At 39.2% G+C, this 20072-nt stretch overlaps 1 protein-coding gene across 1 annotated transcript in view; it reads left to right on the top strand.

Moving 5' to 3' along the window:
- Positions 1 to 5028: 5028 nt before the first annotated feature.
- The window catches only part of HDAC2 (histone deacetylase 2), a 65816-nt gene continuing 50772 nt past the window's right edge, over positions 5029 to 20072 (top strand). The window contains exon 1 of the mRNA XM_001368952.4: positions 5029 to 5449. Within this exon, the coding sequence (XP_001368989.1) occupies positions 5398 to 5449 (52 nt within the window). The 5' untranslated portion in view covers positions 5029 to 5397. The remainder of the gene's footprint in view (positions 5450 to 20072) is intronic.

Raw genomic sequence — 20072 nt, 5'->3', positions numbered from 1 at the left:
GAAGAGTGATTCTGACCAGACCATGGCTTTGATTTTACTGGGGTCGACTCTCACTACTGAGGACTACAGCTATCCTAATTCCTATCCTCTACCCTCAGCTGTTATTTCTGCTTCTATTTTGTCTCTATGTAAGGTTGATAGAAAACTCTGGGACTGTCCCCCTTTTGATGAAGCATAGCAAAGTGGCTCTTTACCACAATAATAAAACAATTAGTCCCCAGTTGATGAGATACAATAAAAATGGTGACAGATAATCAAAGTCCCAAATAAAAGCTCCTAACCCTGCAAGTTCATCAGATTGGTGAGGTCCCAAATGAATGAATGAATGAATGAATGAATGAATGAATGAATGAATGAATGAAAATATTCATTAAATAATTACTCTGTTCCAAGCACTGTAATAAGACCTAGAATACAAATACATGTCTGTTTTTGCTATTTCCTTTCCTGAAGTCATGATTGCTATCCTTGCTTTTTTTCAGTTCATCTGATGCATGATAGATTTTGTTCCCATGCTTTATTTTAATTCTTTGGAGGCTTTATCTGGTAAACCATATATTCTGCTTTGTAATTCATTCAATTATCCTCGTCCATTTATGGCTGAGTTCATCTCATTTCACACTCATAGTTACGATCATTAATTATACATTTTCCTCCATCTTATTTTCTTACGTTGTTTCCTTTCTTTTCTCCGTGCCTCCCCTTTAAGAGATAGTCATGAAGTGGGAGTGTGTTTAGCACCAATACTCTATGCCAATTATAATTGACTTCTGTTTCCCCTGCTCCCTTCCTGGAAAAACAAATATAAAGGCTAGAGGATCCTTGCCAAACCCTATAGATGAAATCATGGATCCTTAATGTATTGAAATAAACAGAAGAGATTAACAGAGATACTAATGTTAGCCACTAACATCAAGAGACAAGCCATCTGGCATAATGGCTAGAGTGTTGAACTTGGAGTCAGGAAGATCTTAGTTTAAATTTGACCTCAGATACTTATAAGCACACCTTCTTTTATTGTGTTCCCTGGATATACTGTATCAGTTTTTAATAAATTAAAGATTTATAACAACTCTAACTAGTGCCATTTTTCCAACAGAATACATTCACATCATGTATGTGTGTCAGATTTTGGTAATTTTCATAATATTCCAAATTTTTCCATTATTATCATATCTGTTATAGTGATCTGTGTTCAGGGATCTTTAATGTTACTATCGCATTGTTTTGGGGCACCACAAATCACCCCCCCAAATAAGACAGTAAACTTAATTGGTAAATGTTGTATATGTGTTCCGACTGCTCTATCTAACTGCCTTTTTGGTTTCCTCTCCTTCTCCTCAGGCTTCCCTACTTCCTTAACAGGACAGTATTAAAATTAGGCCAATTCATAACCCTACAATGGCCTCTAAATGTTTAAGTGAAAAAAAGAGTCCCAAGTCTTCGATTAAGCTAGTGAGGAAGACATGTCAAAAGCCATGATAGGTCAAAAGTTGGGCTACCAACCTGATCTATCAGTTCTCTACATCAAGGGAAGACCCTCCACCAGCAAAAAGATGACAACTCAATGAAAACACAGATGATGGTTAGCATTTTTTAGAAGTAAGATATTTTAAAATTAAAGTATATACATTTTTTAGACATAATACTATTGCATATTTAATAGACTATAATATGATATAAGCATAACATTTATATACACTGGGAAACCAAAAATTTTATGTGTCTTACTTTACTGTGATATTTGCTTAAATATCTCTTCTGAGGTTTTTGCCTATATTACTTATGTGTCCTTGGGTAAGTCACTTAACTGCTCAACCTGTTTCTTAATCTGTAAAATGGAGATAATAATAGTATCTACTTCACAGTCTTGTAGTGAGGATCAAATGAGATCTGTGTTTTCTGTGTTTCTTTATTCACAACAATAATCAATTTGCTCTTTTTAAAAAATATATTTAAGTTCCGAATTTTGGTAAAAATAGAAAGCAGTTAGTAAATATTTATTGAATTGATTAGAATTCCCCACCCTTGGCCATGATCTTTTTCTTAAGCTATTTCTTAGAATAGCCATTACACTTGATATACTTCTGGTTATCTTTTGACTATGAGTATCCATAATTAAAAATTGAGTTATAAGTACATTTTTCTATAAGAATATTTAAAATATGTGCCCCACTATTACCACTGATATCATGTACAGTTTGGAGAGTACATACACCTATTGTTTATGGGGGAAAGTTTTGTTACTTTTGGTCTTATGATGACATCTCAGTATTAACTTTGTTTTGAAAAAAGATTAATTTTGAAGAGAAGTTACTTGTTAAAATTTACATATACTCTAAGAATAGATGAATATGAGAATTCAGAGAAACATAGAGACATATATATATATGAGTGAGCCAGAAAAACAATATGCCTGACAATAATGCAAATTGAAAAAAAAATCTCTTGAATTTACATAATGGTAATGACCAAATTTGGCCCCAAAGAAGAGTTATGAAAATTAATCTCCTTCCTTTCTTTGCAAAGGTAGAAAACTATAGGAGTGGAATATTGTATGTATGAGAATAGATTGGTGTGTTGGCTGGTTTTGAAGAACTGCTGTTTTCCCCTATTTCTTTTTTCTTCTTTATGTCAAAGAATGGCTCTCTGGAGATGTGAGGTGGAAAGGATACATTCAGAAATAAAGCCTTTTTAAAAACAAAAGATATTTAAAGATTTTTAAATATACCTCATCATGGAGCACACCTGGAGTATGCATTCATCATTCAAGGCACCTCTGTACATGACACTGTTCAATTGGAAAAAGCACAGAACTATTAAATAGTCAGAAAAAAATACTTCTTTACTTAAGGAGAGGGATTCGGTACTTTCCTCAAGGCACAGAGTTGGGCGCTAAAAAGTCACACAGGGCCTGAGACTCTGGCCACTCTGGCTACTGACCTCTAGTAGTGCCAACTGGATAGCTCCCAGGAAAAAAAGAATTTGGGGAACTTATGTACCCTTTAAGGGAACTGAGAGTGGGAGAGTATAGTTGATTGGCTTTACAATGGCTACAAAGAAAATCAGGAGCCCTAAAGAGGATTATCAGTGAGAGGCTGATGCTTTACAATGGACACAAAAGGGTAAGATTCAGCCAGGGACTGGGCTACCTTGGAAAAGGACTTTGACACAAAAGGGAGAAACTATCTGGACAAAAAAGGGTTCTTAACACCTGATTGAATTTGTCAGATCCATCTAAAATACTTTAAGGTCTATTATTCATCTGAAACTTGTGAAATTGGGCTTTCTTTCAGAAGAAATTCTCATGTGGCAAAGTCAATCTTGAGGTCTTCACTTCCAAGCTAGCTTTCAGATCCCGGTGGCTACAAGTTTGGAGCTTTCTAGATTCCACCTTGACAACACTAACCAGATGAGTTGTAGAGACAAATGACTGACATTTGAGTCTTGAAGAGAGGGTATTATTTCCACCCTTCATGCTGTAATATATACATGCAAAAATTCAAGACATTGTTAATGAAATTGGAGAAGATATAATATTGTCTTCCGCCATTCCAGTAATCGTTCTCAGGAGGGTACAGGAACCTATTGCATTTGTCCATTTATGGACAGTCACACCTCAAAAAACAGAAGCACTAAAGTAGAGACTAGAGGGACAATGCTCTGCCTCCACACAGTCAAGCACAACTATCTCTAGGAAAATGCATCAGGAAAAGGGATTTTCCAATGAACCGAGGAACTTGGGGTTTTATATACTCTTGGGGGGAATAAAAGACAGGAAAGATAATTGATTGGCTTACAATGGAGACAAGGGAAGAAGGATATCAGTCAGGGGCTAGAGAGGCCAACATACTAGGAGACAAACTTCTAAGACAAGAGGATACTTAAGATTTGATTACATCTAATAATTCTATCTGGGCTGAGATCATTGGGTACTTTAAGGTTTATTGTTCATTCTAAGACAAGGGTCAGTCTGGGATTTCCCCCAAGGCAAGTTCCCTAGGGACAAAGGTAGGTTTGTGGGTTCCTTAAAACAAGGTCATTAGGACCACATACTAAAATGCAGCTGAGTGGTAGGTACTGATAATGCATTTTGTTCTCCTTTCCTGAAATAAATTACTTTGGGGAACAACCTAAATTTCCAACAAATTTTCTTCCCAGTAGCTAATAAATTTAGGATTTATAAGAGAAAAGGAAAAGAAGCCAATTGAATGTATTAATTTTTACATTTCTTTTTAGGTAAGGAACCTACAGGCCTGGGAAACCCTAGCACAGGGCTTTGCTCTTGAGCATTCAGTAAATGTTTGTTGAATTAAGGAGCTCTGTAAAGAAAATGGATTGAGCATCCAAAAAAATTCTCTGTCCATCAAGCAACTTTTTATTTCTTATGGGAGGAAAGGAGAGGGGGAGAAATAGGGGGGAGGAAGGGCTGTGTCGAGGTGAGTGAGCAGCCGCACGTATGAACTCGCACATGCATTCATAATTTAATTATTTTCAAATGAGCCAGTGAGAAGTCCTGGGACCACGACAGCAAAAATGGTGACTAGTAAATAGGGGTCTAACAGGAGGGAATCTCATGTAAAAGTAAAAGAGAAGCGCAGCCAGCCGTAAAGAGGAAGAGCAGAGCAGTGGTCCCTTCCAGCACCCCCATCCCCCTCTGGCGTAGACCACGTGGTTTGACCCAAGCGGGTACAGTGGGGGGACAGCAAGGAGGAGGGGGGCGTGGGAGGACGCAAAGGAGTCTCAGTGCCCAAGGCTTCGGTTGGAAGGAACGGATGAGCTCATAGCTGCGCAGGCGCGGGATGGGCGCGACCATCTTGTCCTCCCTGAAAAAGAGGGGAATTCAAGCAGTAGCTCTGAATATCTAGTTGTGGGTTAAATCCGTAGTTCCATCTTGCCTTTTCATTTTATTTTATTTTCCTTTGTTTTCTGTAGCAATGTGAAGACAGTTTGGGAAGGCTAACTAGTAGCCTAATCTAGAAGGCTCTTTTGTGTTACTTCCCCCACGGCAGTAACAGTAGGTGCGTCCCCACCTCCCCACGCTCCCCTGAGGTGGTGGCGACTCTTCCCCCACCCCCTAGTGTCGCGAGTTGGCGCTGCTTCCTCCCCGACTCCACTTGTCGGCCCCCTCTGCCGGGCGGTGCCGATTCCCCCTCCCGGCACCCCTCCCTCCTCACCCTCCCTCCCTCCCTCTTTCCTTCCCTCCCTGTCTGTCTGTAGCGCCCCCGTGGCCGCCGCCACCACCACCACAGTCCCCGCGCAGGCCATCCTCTGTCCCCTGCGCGCTCCCGGCCAGCCGCGGAGGCGGCAGCTGCAGAAGCGGCTGCAGAAGCCCAGGAGCCCGAAGTCAGCAGCAGCAGCAGCAGCCGCAGCAGCGGCGGGGGCAACTGGGGGCCCATGGCGTACAGTCAGGGAGGCGGCAAGAAGAAAGTCTGCTACTACTATGATGGTAAAAGAGGCCCACCCTCAGCGGGAGAGGGAGGGCTTGCTACTGGGGCTTCAGGCTCCCCTTTCCCCCTCCCCCACCTTGCACTCAACCTTGGCCTTCCCTCTTTCCCCTGCAGTGGTGGAGGAGTCTGAAATTGGGATATGTTCCCTTCCCCAACACACACACACACACACACACACACACACCCCGCTGTGAGTGAGGGGTGGTCACTTGTTTCCCTCTCTTTACTCCCGCCCACGCCCAGTTTGCAGGCGGGAAAACAGCATCTCTTCTCCCCACCCTTCCTTCTCCCCCACGATCCCCATCCTCCCCAAAAGTCACCACCTCCTGGGGAGCCCGCCCAGTCTTCTTTGGGGTTAGGGTAATGGCGAACAAGGCCCGCCCTTAACTCCCACTTGCATGCCTGGGGAGGAGAGGTTGTGAGGGGTGGGGTGTGATGGGGCGCTAGAAGTGCATCCCATTTACACTGTCACTCCTGAAATAATGGTTTATAAGTCTATATGGGAGATGTTCTCCGTTTACACAAAGCGGTGCATCCCCCTAGAGCCAGAGCTCCGCCTTCTCTCCCCTTCCACCCTTCCGCCCCTTCCTTTTTTCCCTCCCCTTTTTATTTTCCCCTATTCCCTCCAGTCTTTCTCCCTCCTTCTGGCTCCCTTACTTACCCACCTTTAATGCATCCACTGCAGAAGGTGGAAGAGGGTTTTTTTTTCCAAAACCAAAGGCCAGGTCAGGATTACATCAAATATTCGTGTTAAGGAATGATCTTTTCCCTTAGCCGTTGTGCATCCAGTTTTTGAAGCCCCATATTCTCAGAGCCAGTGGGATAAAGAGGGCCCCTCCTACCTCGTCTTAAATGACACAGTTTTTTGGCGTTTAAAACTAAGGTTTTTACCCAAGGGTTTTTATCGACTTTGACACTGTCGCTGAAGTGATCAATTAGAATTAAAAAGAAAGAAAGGTGATAAGGAGGCCGTTGAGGTGTTACTACTTGTTTTTGGAAATCAGATCTGATGGGGCCTGGTCTTGGTCAAGCCTCTATCTCAGTGGTGCCAAGTTAGAAGTGGTTGCTGCCCACTTCTTTGTTGCTCTTTGGTGGGGGCGGTGAAAACCCCTGGTTTAGGAATTTTCATAACCCTTTTGGAACATTTGGTTTAGTGGAATTAGAATCCTGGTGATGGGAAATGTCAGCAGCAATTCGGAAGTGCTCTATGATTGCAGGTAGTTGAATACTTAAAGGAACCTGGATATTCGTTCTACTGGTACATATTGCAATCCCTTTGCATCTTATTAGAAACCCTTCAGAATTGGATATGGCTGGAAAAAAAAATCACCCGGTGGCCAACATGTTCAAGAACCTCTATTAAACACCTTTCCCTCTCCTCTTAAGTGTAATGGGACTTGATAGCACTTGTGCTACACTAGTGAACCCTGAAGTTATCTCCACAACATGAGGTATCAGAATAAAACTTGATGGAAAAAGTTGCAAAAATATTTTGAAAATTATTGAAACATATTATGCTAGAGGGAAAGAAATCCCAAATTCCAACAGAAAAATTAGACATCTTAGTCTGATAGACCTTGAAATAAATAAATTTTAAAATTTGTATGAAATAATTCAAAAGCTTCCCTTTATAAACAAGCTTTCTCGCAGAATATTTTGGAAGAGACCTTATAAGTCATCTATCCCAACTTAGTCATAGCCATATCAAAAAAAAATAGAAGTTGGTCTTTTGCCTTTAGACTTTTTTAAAGCAATACCACATCTTTGTAGTGAAAATGACATAGCTTTTGGCATAATTTTTCTTAATACCTGTTCTATGAGCCAAAAAATTGACCTTTCTTTCTTAGCAAATGAAGTAAAATGTATGGGATTTATGGCAAGGAGAATAAAACAGTAAGTTTTGTCTTTGTTAGAAGTATATCATCTAGAAGACTTAAATGATTAAATTGTTTAGAAGTTGTATATGCGGCCTTAAAGTATCTTAGCAAGACTGATACTTTACTTTTGTATATGTTTTGGGGTACCATAAAATTTTTTGGTTTCTTTAATAAACTTCGATTGTTCATGTTAGAAAATGACTTTTTATTTAAATACATTTTTAGAGCACTTTTAAAAATTGGTTTGAATCTTTAAAAAAGGTTTGAAGAAATCAAGGAAACCTGATCCACAGAATGATTCAAACAGCTGTTAGTTGGTCTTGGCAGTGAATTGTGGACTCTGAATGGAGTAAGCCAGCCTGTACTTTTTTTTCTGGTCTTAGTAACATCTGTGATATCCAAGGGAGAAACTTAGTCTCTTCTTTTCCCTGTATCACTATCTCTTTATAACTGTATATGTGTAGTTGTGTACCTAATGTATACCTCTCAATAGATTGGAAGGTTCTTGGGAACCGAAACTGTCATTTTTAATTGTATCCTACATGCCGTAGATATTCTAAATAAATGTTAGAATTGAATTGACCCCAATAGAGCTCTGAAAAATTTGGGTTATGGTGGCTACTACGTAATGAATACATCAGGGTTTTTTGTGTGTGGCAAGGTAGTAGTCCTAGGTAAAATGATGGAGTAGCAACAGTGAGAATGGTTATAGAAGTTGTCTTTGTTAACATTTATTGTGGACACTTTTAATTAGTTACCTTACTGTGCCAAGGGGCTGCCATCAGAGTTTTTAGGGACACTATGAGTTAGAATAGATAGCTTTATATAACACTGGTCTTTCCCCTCTTCCTTCTTTCTGATACCATCTTACTTTTTCTAGCCTTATCAAATTCCCCATGGCACTTTAATCAACCAAACCTGACTACTCCCTGTCCCAGAAGAAAGTCATCATCTTTTTTGCTTATTTGGTTAATGGAACCACCAAGAACATCATCTCCTTTTCACCTGTTTATGTGCTTTCTGTTTTAAAAGAATGATGCCTAAATGCCTTTTCATAGAAGGGTTTTTCCCCCTACCTCTGTCCTTTTATAGCATTTGTGTTTTATACTTGTGAAGTGGATTTTTTTATTTGTTGTATATCACACAGTTAACAGCTTTATCTAAACTTTGCCTCATTGTCTAGCATGAAAAGCATAACTGTTATTTAGGTGGATGTTCAATAAATGTTTAAGTTGAATTGATTTACTTCTATGGTTCTTTTCAGTCTATGTTCTTAACTTGCCTACTTTTAACTACCTTAATATGAAATTATAATTACATAAATATAAGTGATTATGTATTACTTCCTGTACTCTGCATTCTAGTTAAACTGGTCTTGCTATCCCTCGAGACATTTTGACATATCCCATCTCCCTGCCTTTGCACAGGCTGATCTTCCCATTCCTGAAATGTATTTCTTCCTCTCCTCAGCCTTTTAGACTAGATTCTTCCAAAGCCTAGTATGTATGTATATATTTTATATTTGTGTGTGTATGTTGTTTTGTTCATACATTGTAAGAACCTTCAGAGCAGAGACTGCTTTTGTCTATGTGCCAGTGTTGCCACATAGTAGGTAATTAGTAAATGCTTATGGTTGATTGCTTTTCTTTAGAGTAGTATATTTAGATAAACTGCCATCATTTTGATCTTTGAAAAGAAGTTGGGTCTCTATTTTTGAACCTTTATTGGTTAACAATTTGGCAGCAATATCTTTGATTTTAATAACTTTATTATGTTTATAATCATTAGCATTATTTAATAGTCTTAGTCCTTCTCCTGTACATGGTGCTGAGATCTATGTAATAAATGTAAGTTTTTCATATCTTCAAGAACCTTATTGTTATGATAATATTATGTAGGGAAGGATTTATCAATCCTTTGAAACCTTTGGGGTAAAAGCCTTGTAAGTGGTATAGTTGAGTCAGAGGATATGCACAGTTTATTAATTATGGGCATAGTTCAAAATTGCTTTCCAAAATGGCTAACCCAATTCACAAATCCACAAGAGTTCAGAATATACTTATTTTCCCACAGCCCCTCCAACATTTATCATTCTCATCTTTTGTCATCTTCACCAATATGTTGGGTGTGATCACTTTCATTTGATTTATTTGGATCCTTTTTATGTTAGTATTGATAACTATTGGGGGAATAGCTCTTAATTTTATAATCTGAATCAGTTCTTTGTATATCTTGGAAATGAAACTCTATACAAACTTTGCACAAGAAAACTTTCCAGTTGTTTTCCCTCTCTGACTTTAACTACATTAAGTGTGTATAAAAACTTCCAAATTTTATGTAATTAGAATTGTCCTATTTTCTGTGATGTTTATTGCTTGTTTAGTCATGAACTCTTCCCCTGTCCATAGATCTGAAAGGTCATATCTTTCTTCCTCCAGTTTGCTTATATTACCTTTTATGCCTAACTCATGTATCCATTTAGAGTTTATCTTGGTATGTGGCCAGTATAGATATCTATATCTGTGTGTGTGTGTGTGTGTGTGTGTGTGTGTGTGTGTGTGTGTGAGAGTGTGAGTGGGGGGTGGGGGGGGAAGGACACAGGATATTTTCACACACACAGCCATCCATCCATCCATCCATCCATCCATCCATCCATCCATCCATCCATCCATCCAGTCTGTTGTGAAATCTATTGATTCTGTCTTTCCAGTATCTCTCACTCGGGTCTTTTTCTCTTCTTTGACACTGCCACTACTCTAGGCTCTCATTTCACATATGGACTGTTGCTCTTCCCATTATTTTCTATCCTCACCTCTGTTTTCAAAGTGATCTTAACTAAAACAAGTCTGACCATATCAATTCTAATTTATCGTATATATGTTTTACTTGTATATAGCAGTTTGTGTGTTGTTTCCCCTTTAGGATATAAGCTCCTTGAAGTCAAGTACTGTTTTTGTTTTTCTTTGGTGCCTAAACCTAATGTTTAATAAATACATGCTAATAAATAAGTTTTTAAATTTTATTTTAAAACATTTTTACCTATATATACAATTTAAATAATCATTTTCTGACATTTTTTATCTATGATCTCCTTCCCTCCTCAAAGAGGTGGGTACTATGATATAGGTTGTACGTGTGCTATCATGCAATACATATTTCCATGATTTTTGTGTTGTGAAAGAAGATACAGATCACTTATGCTTGAGAAAAATTCATGAAGGAAATAAAGTGAAGAATGGTGTGCTTCAATCTGCATTCACTTAGTCATTTCCTTCCATGACAGTGGACAGCCTTTTTATTATGAATCCCTTGGAGTTGACTTGGATCCTTGTATTACTGATAATAGTTAAGTCATTTCACAGTTGATCATTGCATGTTATTGCTGTAACCATGTGTAACATTCTCCTGGTTCTTCTCACTTCACTTTGTATCACTTCATATAACTCTTTCCAGGATTTTTATGATCATCTCGTTCATCTACTATACTATAAGTGTAGTATATAGTACTATAGTATTCCATTATAATCATATAACACAACTTGCTTAACTAAGCTTTTAATAAATACTTGTTGAGTTGATTTCACTTATACTGTGGTAGATTTAAGACTTGTAAATCCTTGATAAAGCAGTTGCAGGAATACATGCCATGTTTAAATTTATTTATGATGGATTTTTTTTTTACTGTATTCTATATTATTTCCATAAGGATCCATATGGAACTTTTAAAGGTTCCATTATATCATTGATTAATAGCCATCATAACCTTCCACACCTAAGGAGTTGGGAAAGGATCTCTGTGAGTTGCTGTTAAAACACCACTAACTATCTTGTTATGACTAAACTAAGACTCATCCATGGTAAATTCTACCTTGGACTAAGCTCTGAATATATACTGTGATAACCTTCAAGAATCCAGGGTCACCTTTAATCCACCATGGGGCATGGGATGAACTTAAGTGGAAGAGAATTTATTCATTTAGGATCCAATTAAATCAGCTAAATAGTTCCAAACATATTTAGACATTGTAAGATATGGAGATCTAAATAGAAAATCACTTTTCTGAGCACTCAGAAATTGAGTTGTTTGAATATCCTATAAGAATAGAAGTTTTCTACAGAGGCCAGAAACAGGACCAGTATGGAAGTTGCTGAAAGGCAGACTTAGCAATGTCATGTAATGAGAAATTTTCCAAAAGTATGAGGTGGAGGAACGGACAATCTTTCAGCAGGGACTGCAATCAAGCATTTGTTGGAAATTTTGTAGAGTAAGAAGTCTTGCTGCGGTACCAGGTTGACTCGGTAACCTCCAAAATCTCTTCTAACTCATAAATGCTAAATATTTTGAATTTTCATAGTGCTCTACATTCTGTCTTAACAATTAAAGATGTCTTAACATGGAAGGCATTTTTAAACAGTCTAAAAGACAATTTGCCAGAAGTCTTGTTTGTGGGATTTTTTTGGTGTTTTGGATTAGATGGAACCCATTGCCCTGTTTAACTGTTCTTTTACAATGCTAATTTTCAGAGTTTTTTTTCCTAATTTTTTTTAGAGGTAGAGAAAGAAGACTTCACAGTTCAAAGTTAAATTAGCAAAACAATATAATATTGAGATGTTTTCATCTCCTCCCTCTGACCCCCACAAAGCTTTAACCACTTCCCTCTCTGTAATACTCAAATAGCAACCTAAATTGTCATACCATTAAAGTGAGGAAAAGTGGTTTTTGAAAGTCTAAGAACAGTGTAGTCTCTACTACTTATTCCTTTTGCATTTTTAACTTAAATCTTATAGGCAGTTTTTTAAGTGGAAGGTGACAGATGAAATAAATTGACCTAGACTGATGGTAGTCTGGTAACGTGTTCTGCTGTAACAGGCTGTGGGCCATTCTGGTAGGCCTCACCACCTGATTGACTGGTAAACCACAATCTGACTGCTGTTGATTTTTATTAAAAGGTATATGGGTTTATTGAATATTTCAACTCGGGAAAAGGAAGGAGGGCCAGGGATAGGATTCCCTAAATACTAGTTTCTCTATTTCTCCTCCCTCCAGTCTGTGGGGTCCTCACAAATCTGTCTTCTGGTCTTGCTGTTGCTTATTCTACACTGCCTAAAAGCCAAACCCCTATCTATCTAACTGACTACTGGCCCCCCAAATATTATTAATGGATAAGTATAGTTCAGGTGGAATAGATAGGTTGAAGGTGATAGTGAAGTCACCCTACTGGGTCCAGCCAAATATGGCTACAGCTTCACTTCTTGACAGACAGATCTCTGGGCTCTGGTTGGCTTCTTAGTATAGATGAAATCTGTTAGGATACTGGAACACAGGAACAAGGTTGATAGGAACAGAAGAAATCCAGGTGGATACGATCTCTATCTAGGAGACAGGATGATTGAAGAATCACAGGATCAGGGCAAATGGCTTCCCCCAGAAAGTCTGGTAACTCATGCTAGGAAGTGTTCTCTCCCTACTCTCGAAGAGAAAGGAACACACCCCATCTGACTCTGTGAATCCCCTTATATCCATTCCTGACACTGTAGAATCTCTCCTGCTTAGTTCCCTGTGTGAGCCAACCTTGGTTTGCAAAGCCATGCATCTGACTTATGCAAAACACCTTACCTGTCTTTTCTCTCTTTCACAGAGGGAGTCCCCCTATAATTTCATTGCTAATATATTTGTGATTTTTTTCTTTTAATTGAAAATGAGATGTCCATCCAGTGTGTTGCATAGTACCTTGTACATAGTATTTGCATAATATTTGTTGAATAAGGAAAAACTTCAAATTGGTTTTTGTAGATATTTTATTTTATACTTCAGTTGTCTTTGACCTTAGGTTAATAGTAGAGGATTATGGAAATGTGAAAATACAAGTAATTACCTATTAATGGAAACTAAGAAGTTACTTATCCATTCTCTTAATGTTCATGTGTGTTAGCTCTCTCTTAATGTTCTTGTGGGTTAGCTCTAACTTGTTGCTCTCTGACAATTATATAGATACATTGTTTAATATCATTCCTACTATATTCACTTTACTTCTGTGATGAGGTTACTGTTTGAGTCAACTGACATTTCAGAATCCAGAGATATCTGCCTTCATAAGAGGCTTTGCTGCTTAATGTTGTACAAATAAAAATGGCAAGTTATAAAAAATAAAATATTTAGAATCAAAACTGTTCAGATTCAGTGATGAAATGAAGCTCAAATGTGAACTTCCCTTCAGGACCAGGCGCAAGGATGCTAAAGAGACTCTTATTATAAAAATAAAATATTTATTGAAATATATAAGGATAAAAAAGAATGTCTAATTCTGAAGGATTCTAAATCCACCCAAATAAACTCCCTGGTTCTGCAAGGAACCGCTTCTCCTGTGTTTCACAGGCTACACTACTCCTCCCTGATCTGACTAACCCAAATTTATACTGTCTGAATAAAAACTACTACTATTATCCTTATAGTCCTTTTTTTTTTTTAAATATAACCCCTTACCTTCTGTCTTGGAATTGATACTGTGTATTGGTTCCAAGGTAGAAGAGTGGTAAGGGCTAGCCAATGGGGGTTAAGTGAATTGCCCAGGGTCACACAACTGGGAAGTGATGAGGGCAGATTTTAACCTAGGACCTCCTATCTCAAGGTCTGGTTCTCAATCCATTGAGCCACCCAGCTGCCCCTATCCTTATAATTCTTAACTTCGCCTTCAAATTATAAAATAGCAAAGGCTAGCTAGCTGAGGCTCAACAAGAATCAAGTTAGACTCTAAGCCTTAACAGACTCAGAGTCCAAACCAAAGACCAGGCATTTCTTTGGCCTTCTCAGTTTTAAATCAATTTATAAAACCGTAATAGATATTCAGTAGTGTTTCCCAAGTTGGGAAAGGAAAACACTAAACACCTTCAGATCTTTTCTTAAGACAGAGAGAGAGAGGCAAAGATGTTACCTCCTCCAGCTCTGAGAGTATGTCTCTGCCAACTGCCAGAGACCAACTCCCAACTGCCAGAGAGAGTAGACACAGAAAAACGGTTATAATTGTCAACATCTGAAATCAACATGCTCTCTCAGCTCTGTTTCAAACTCCAGTTCTTTTTCAAGCCAGCACACAACTTTTTAATCCCTAAACTAATAATGCCTATTTTCTAATATTATCTTTACAATGTACAACCATAATGGATCAGTAGATAATTTTGGAATTGTGGATAATACAGAGATATTATTACCCTTTTATTTTTCATAGACAGACCTTTGCTTTCACAACAGTAACCAACCCACAGGCTTGCCAGTCCTTGTTGATAGCAACTGGAAATTAGAGGTTGCTAACCTTTATCCTAAATAATTCCTAAATTCTTCTTTTAATTTCAGAAGAAAGTTTCAAAGCTAGGAAAAGAGAAGAAGCAAGTACTAATAGACTGAAGATACTTTATCTCAAAAGTTGGCTGAAACTAGAAGTTTCAGTTAACAGAATACTTAATATCAAATAGCATGTTAATGATTTTGCAAGCCTTAAGGCACTATATAAATATTAGCTATTATTATTATTACTTTTGGAAACATCCCAGCATTTTAAAAATTGATCATTATCCTTGTATCTTGGCCGTGGCAAAGAAACAAAAAGACTTTATTCCCAGAATTTCCATGATAATATAACTAAAGCTTCTCTGCTAAAGATGAATAGGTAGCACATGAGGAAACCTTAAGTAACTCCTAATTGCAAGAGTACTAAATTTGCTACTGAATCATAAGCCTAATTTAATACATTGAGAATAGTTTGATAATTATAACAAAAGTATAAAAAGTTTGTTGCATAATTTTGTTTCACAGTATATTTCATATAAGTGATATAGAAAGGAAGCATAATTTAGTACAAAGAGAATAGCACTTATAATCAGGAAGACTGGGTTTCGTCCTCCCTCTGACACATTGAGACAAATAAAGCTATGACCTGCGAAGGTCACCTAGACTGAGCCTATAAGATGCAAAATGATATTGATCTACATTGGTAAAGTGTATTCTCTTATACCAGGAGTCCCACAAACCAATGAAAATATAGGTCCTAACAAAAAAAAAAGATAATAAATTTGGTATGAGGGTATAAGAAGCAAACTATATGCTTAAAGGATGCACAAAAAATAGTTTCATAGTATGTTGTTTGTCACTGAATTGGAAAACTTAAATTAACTTGAATATTATTTTACTCATTGTCTTTCATTATGGAAATTTTTTTAATAATTTGAATTTGTAAAGATGTGATTTAAAATAGATTTTAAATGGTATTGACTTTTTGGTAAAAACATTAATATAATCTAACTTAGAACCAATACCAGGTAAGGACTGGGCAATGGAGGTTAAGTGACTTGTCCAGGGTCACACAGCTAGAAAGTGTGTGAGGTCATATTTGAACCCAGGACCTCCCATCTCTTGGCCTGACTCTCAATCCACTGAACCACCCAGCTGCCCCCTGTAATCTAACTTTGAATTCTTAAATGTATTGTCACAGGATTGGCATGAGTATTTGAGACAATATAAATTATACTTTTAAGTTTTTCATTTATTTTGAGTTTCAAATTCTTTCTTTCTCTTACCCTTCCCTTACCCACTAAGAAAATAAGCAATATGATCCCCATGCAAAACATTTCCATATTAGCCATATCCCTAAAAAAAAAGACAAGGAAAATAAAGTTGTACTTTAAATATGCATTCATAATTGATTGGTTCTCTCTGGAGGTAGATAGCAATTTTTATCATGAGGTCTTCCAAATTATCTTGGATCCATTATATTAATAAAAGTAGCCAAGTCATTCACAGTTTATCACTATACTATTGCTGTTACTGTGTATAATGATTTCTTGTTTCTATTCTGACTTTACTCTGTATCAGTTCATGTACAATTTTCTAAGTTTTTCTGAAACTACTCCCCTTGTCATTTTATTTCACAACTCTTTCAGCGATTCCCCACTTGATTGACATGCTCTCAATTTCCAAATTATTGCCACTACAAAAAGAGCTGTTACAAATATTTTTGTACATATTGGTCATTTTATTTTTTCTTGTATCTTTTGGGGATACAGACCTTATATGATTTACACTTTTAAAAAGTTTTATAAATAATAAATGGGTCTCATCAAGCAAAAGATCATGAATGGACCAGTTTTTTCGTTCCTTGTCACTCATCTACTTGGCTGAGACATGAATACTAAGCGGTGTCTTATCATAATAATCAGTTATAACTTTCAGGACTATGAATGAATTTTTCAAGTATAGTTATTTCATCATGAGTCCTTTGAAATTGTGGTGAGTCATTGTGTTGTGATATGGAAATCACTTTAAAAGACTGATATATATTAATTTAAGATAAAAAATTAAATTAACTGCTCACCCTAATCAAGGGAGGGGACTAGAAAAGGTGTCCCAAACATTGCCTGCCCTACAAACACCCAGTCAGCACACTGTGGCTGGCGGGTCATCCCCTTTAAGTGGTCGAAATCAAAGAAAAAATACAAAGAAACTCCTACTAGGAGCATGGAACATCAGGACATTACTTGATAGAGAGAATACCCCAAGACCTGAGAGAAGAACAGCTCTAATCGGTAAAGAACTGGCGCGATAGAACATCGACATTGCATCCTTAAGCGAAACACGCTTACCAGAAGAGGGATCACTCAGCGAACCCAGCACTGGATACACCTTCTTCTGGAAAGGTAGAGCCTCCAATGAAGACAGAATCCATGGTGTTAGCCTGGCCATCAAGACCAGTTTGCTCAAACAGCTGCCAGACTCGCCTGTGGGCATCAGTGAGAGGCTCATGAAGATCTGTTTGCCTCTCAGCAAAGACCGGTATGCCACAATCATCAGCGCATATGCCCCAACACTGACCAGCACAGAGGAGACCATCGAGCAGTTCTACTCTGACCTGAGTGCTGTCCTGCACTCAGTGCCCACAAATGACAAGCTGATACCACTGGGAGACTTCAACGCTCGTGTTGGCCAGGACCATGAAAGATGGAAAGGAGTGCTTGGAAAACACAGCGTGGGCAAAATGAATAACAACGGCCTACTGCTACTCAGCAAATGCTCAGAGTTCGAACTCACCATCACAAACACTGTGTTCAGAATAGCAAACAAATATAAAACAACGTGGATGCACCCAAGATCAAAACAGTGGCATCTCATTGACTACATCATTGTACGCGGGTGAGACATCCAGGATGTTCAGATCACCAGAGCCATGAGAGGAGCTGAATGCTGGACAGACCACCGATTGGTTAGAACGACTCTTCAAATGCGCATTGCGCCTCGCCATCCAAAACACACCCCGACAGTTCGCACATTTTACAATGTGAGTCTTCTTAGAGATCCATCTTATTTGCAAACATTCCAGTCCTGCTTGGACAACAAGCTGTCTGCCAAGGGACCACTCCCTGGAAGCTCAACTGAGAAATGGAACCAGTTCAGAGAAGCAGTGAAGGAAACATCAAAGGCAGTCCTAGGCCCCAAACAACGCAACCACCAAGACTGGTTCGACTAGAACAACACTGCTATTGAAGACCTTTTGAGCAAGAAGAACAAAGCCTTTATAGAGTGGCAAAATAACCCAAACTCTGCTCCTAAAAAGTACAGATTCAAGTCTCTCCAAGCCACGGCACAGTGTGAGATCAGGAAGATGCAAGACCGATGGTGGGAAAAAAAGGCAGAAGAAATCCAGCAGTTTGCTGATATGAAAAGCTACAGACAATTTTTCGGTGCCCTCAAGACTGTCTATGGGCCATTAAAACCCACCACCACTTCCTTGCTATAAAAGATAAAAAAGGCATCAGCAACAGGTGGAAAGAACACTTCAGTCAGCTTCTCACCCGACCCTCTTCAGTCGACCAAAGCGCCCTTGACCAGATCCCCCCAAACCACTCCATTGAACAACTTGACGTCCCTCCTTCAATAGAGGAAGTCCAAAAAGCCATTAAACAAATGAGTGCAGGCAAGGCACCCGGTAAAGACGGGATCCCAACCGAGGTGTACAAGGCCTTAAATGGAAAGGCACTCCAGGCATTCCACATAGTGCTGACCAACATATGGGAAGAGGAAGACATTCCCCCAGAACTCAGAGATGCTTCAATCGTAGCCCTATATACGAGCAGCCTGTGACAACTACAGAGGCATCTCACTACTCTCCTCTGCTGGAAAGATCCTCGCCCGTGTTATACTCAACAGACTCCTGTCATCTGTTTCAGAGCAGAACCTGCCTGAATCACAATGTGGCTTCCAACCAGATCTCAACACCATCAACATGGTCTTCACAGTGAGGCAAATGCAGGAAAAATGCCTTGAGCAGAACCTAAGTCTCTACATTGTCTTCATAGACCTGACAAAGGCGTTCAACATAGTGAACAGGGATGCATTGTGGATGATCCTCAGCAAGCTCGGTTGCCCAGCAAAATTCGTCAAACTGATCCAGCTCTTTCATGTCGACATGACAGGGGAAGTCCTATCTGGTGGAGAGACTTCCGATCACTTCAACATCTCCAATGGCGTGAAACAAGGCTGTGTCCTCGCTCCAGTACTATTCAACCTATTTTTCACCCAAGTATTACGACATGCTGTGATAGATCTAGACCTGGGCGTCTACATCAAATACCGACTGGATGGCTCACTATTCGACCTTCACCACCTGACTGCAAAAACAAAGACAACAGAGGGACTCATCCTGGAAGCTCTCTTTGCAGCTGACTGTGCTCTCATGGCCCACCAAGAAAATCATCTCCAAACCATAGTGGACAGGTTCTCCACTGCAACAAAACTGTTTGGCCTGACTATCAGCCTCAGCAAACTAGAGGTGCTGTTCCAACCTGCACCAGGGAGGCCAACTATCCAGCCGTGCATTATAATCAACAGCACACAGCTTTCTAACATCAACACTTTCAAGTACCTGGGCAGCACCATCTCCAACGATGGGTCCCTAGACCACGAGATTAATGCCGGATCCAAAAGGCCAGGCAGGCACTTGGGCGGCTGCGCTTCAAAGTCCTCCAACACAGAGGTGTAAGCACTGAGACGAAGCTCAAAGCGTATAACGCAGTGGTCCTCAGCTGGCTTCTGTATGGTTGTGAAACATGGACACTGTACCGGAAGCACATGAAACAGCTGGAGCAATTCCACCAACACTCCCTCCGGTCAATCATGAGGATCCGATGGCAGGACCGAATCACCAACCAGGAAGTCCTCGACAGAGCCAACTCCACCAGCATCGAAGTAATGGTCCTCAAAACCCAGCTATGATGGTCTGGACACGTCATCCGCATGGACCCACAGTGAATACCAAGACAGGTATTCTATGGTGAACTGTCAGCTGGACTCGGGAAACAAGGTCGACCAAAGAAAAGATTCAAAGATCAGCTAAAGTCCAACTTGAAGTGGGCTGGCATTACACCAAAGCAATTAGAACTTGCTACCTCTGTCGGAAGCAGCTGGCAAACCCCACATTAACCATGCCGCCACCACCTTTGATGATGAGCAATGTCGACGTCTTGCCGTTGCGCGTGAACGCCGACACCAGGCCACAACCGCACCTCCCATAACAACTGGCGTCCCATGCCCCATGTGCCACAAAATTTGCTCCTCAGCCTTTTGACTCCAAAGCCACATGAGGGTACACTGTAGATGAAACTGCACAAAGACAATAGTCATTCTCGATCACCGAGAGACTACCACTACTACTACTACTACTATATATTAATTTAAGGTCACCAAGGAATTCAGCTATGT

Source organism: Monodelphis domestica, chromosome 2 (assembly GCF_027887165.1).
Source record: "Monodelphis domestica isolate mMonDom1 chromosome 2, mMonDom1.pri, whole genome shotgun sequence".
NCBI classification, from domain to species: domain Eukaryota; kingdom Metazoa; phylum Chordata; class Mammalia; order Didelphimorphia; family Didelphidae; genus Monodelphis; species Monodelphis domestica.
Note: the sequence above shows the minus strand (reverse complement) of the source record. Positions and strands in the feature narration are given on the sequence as shown.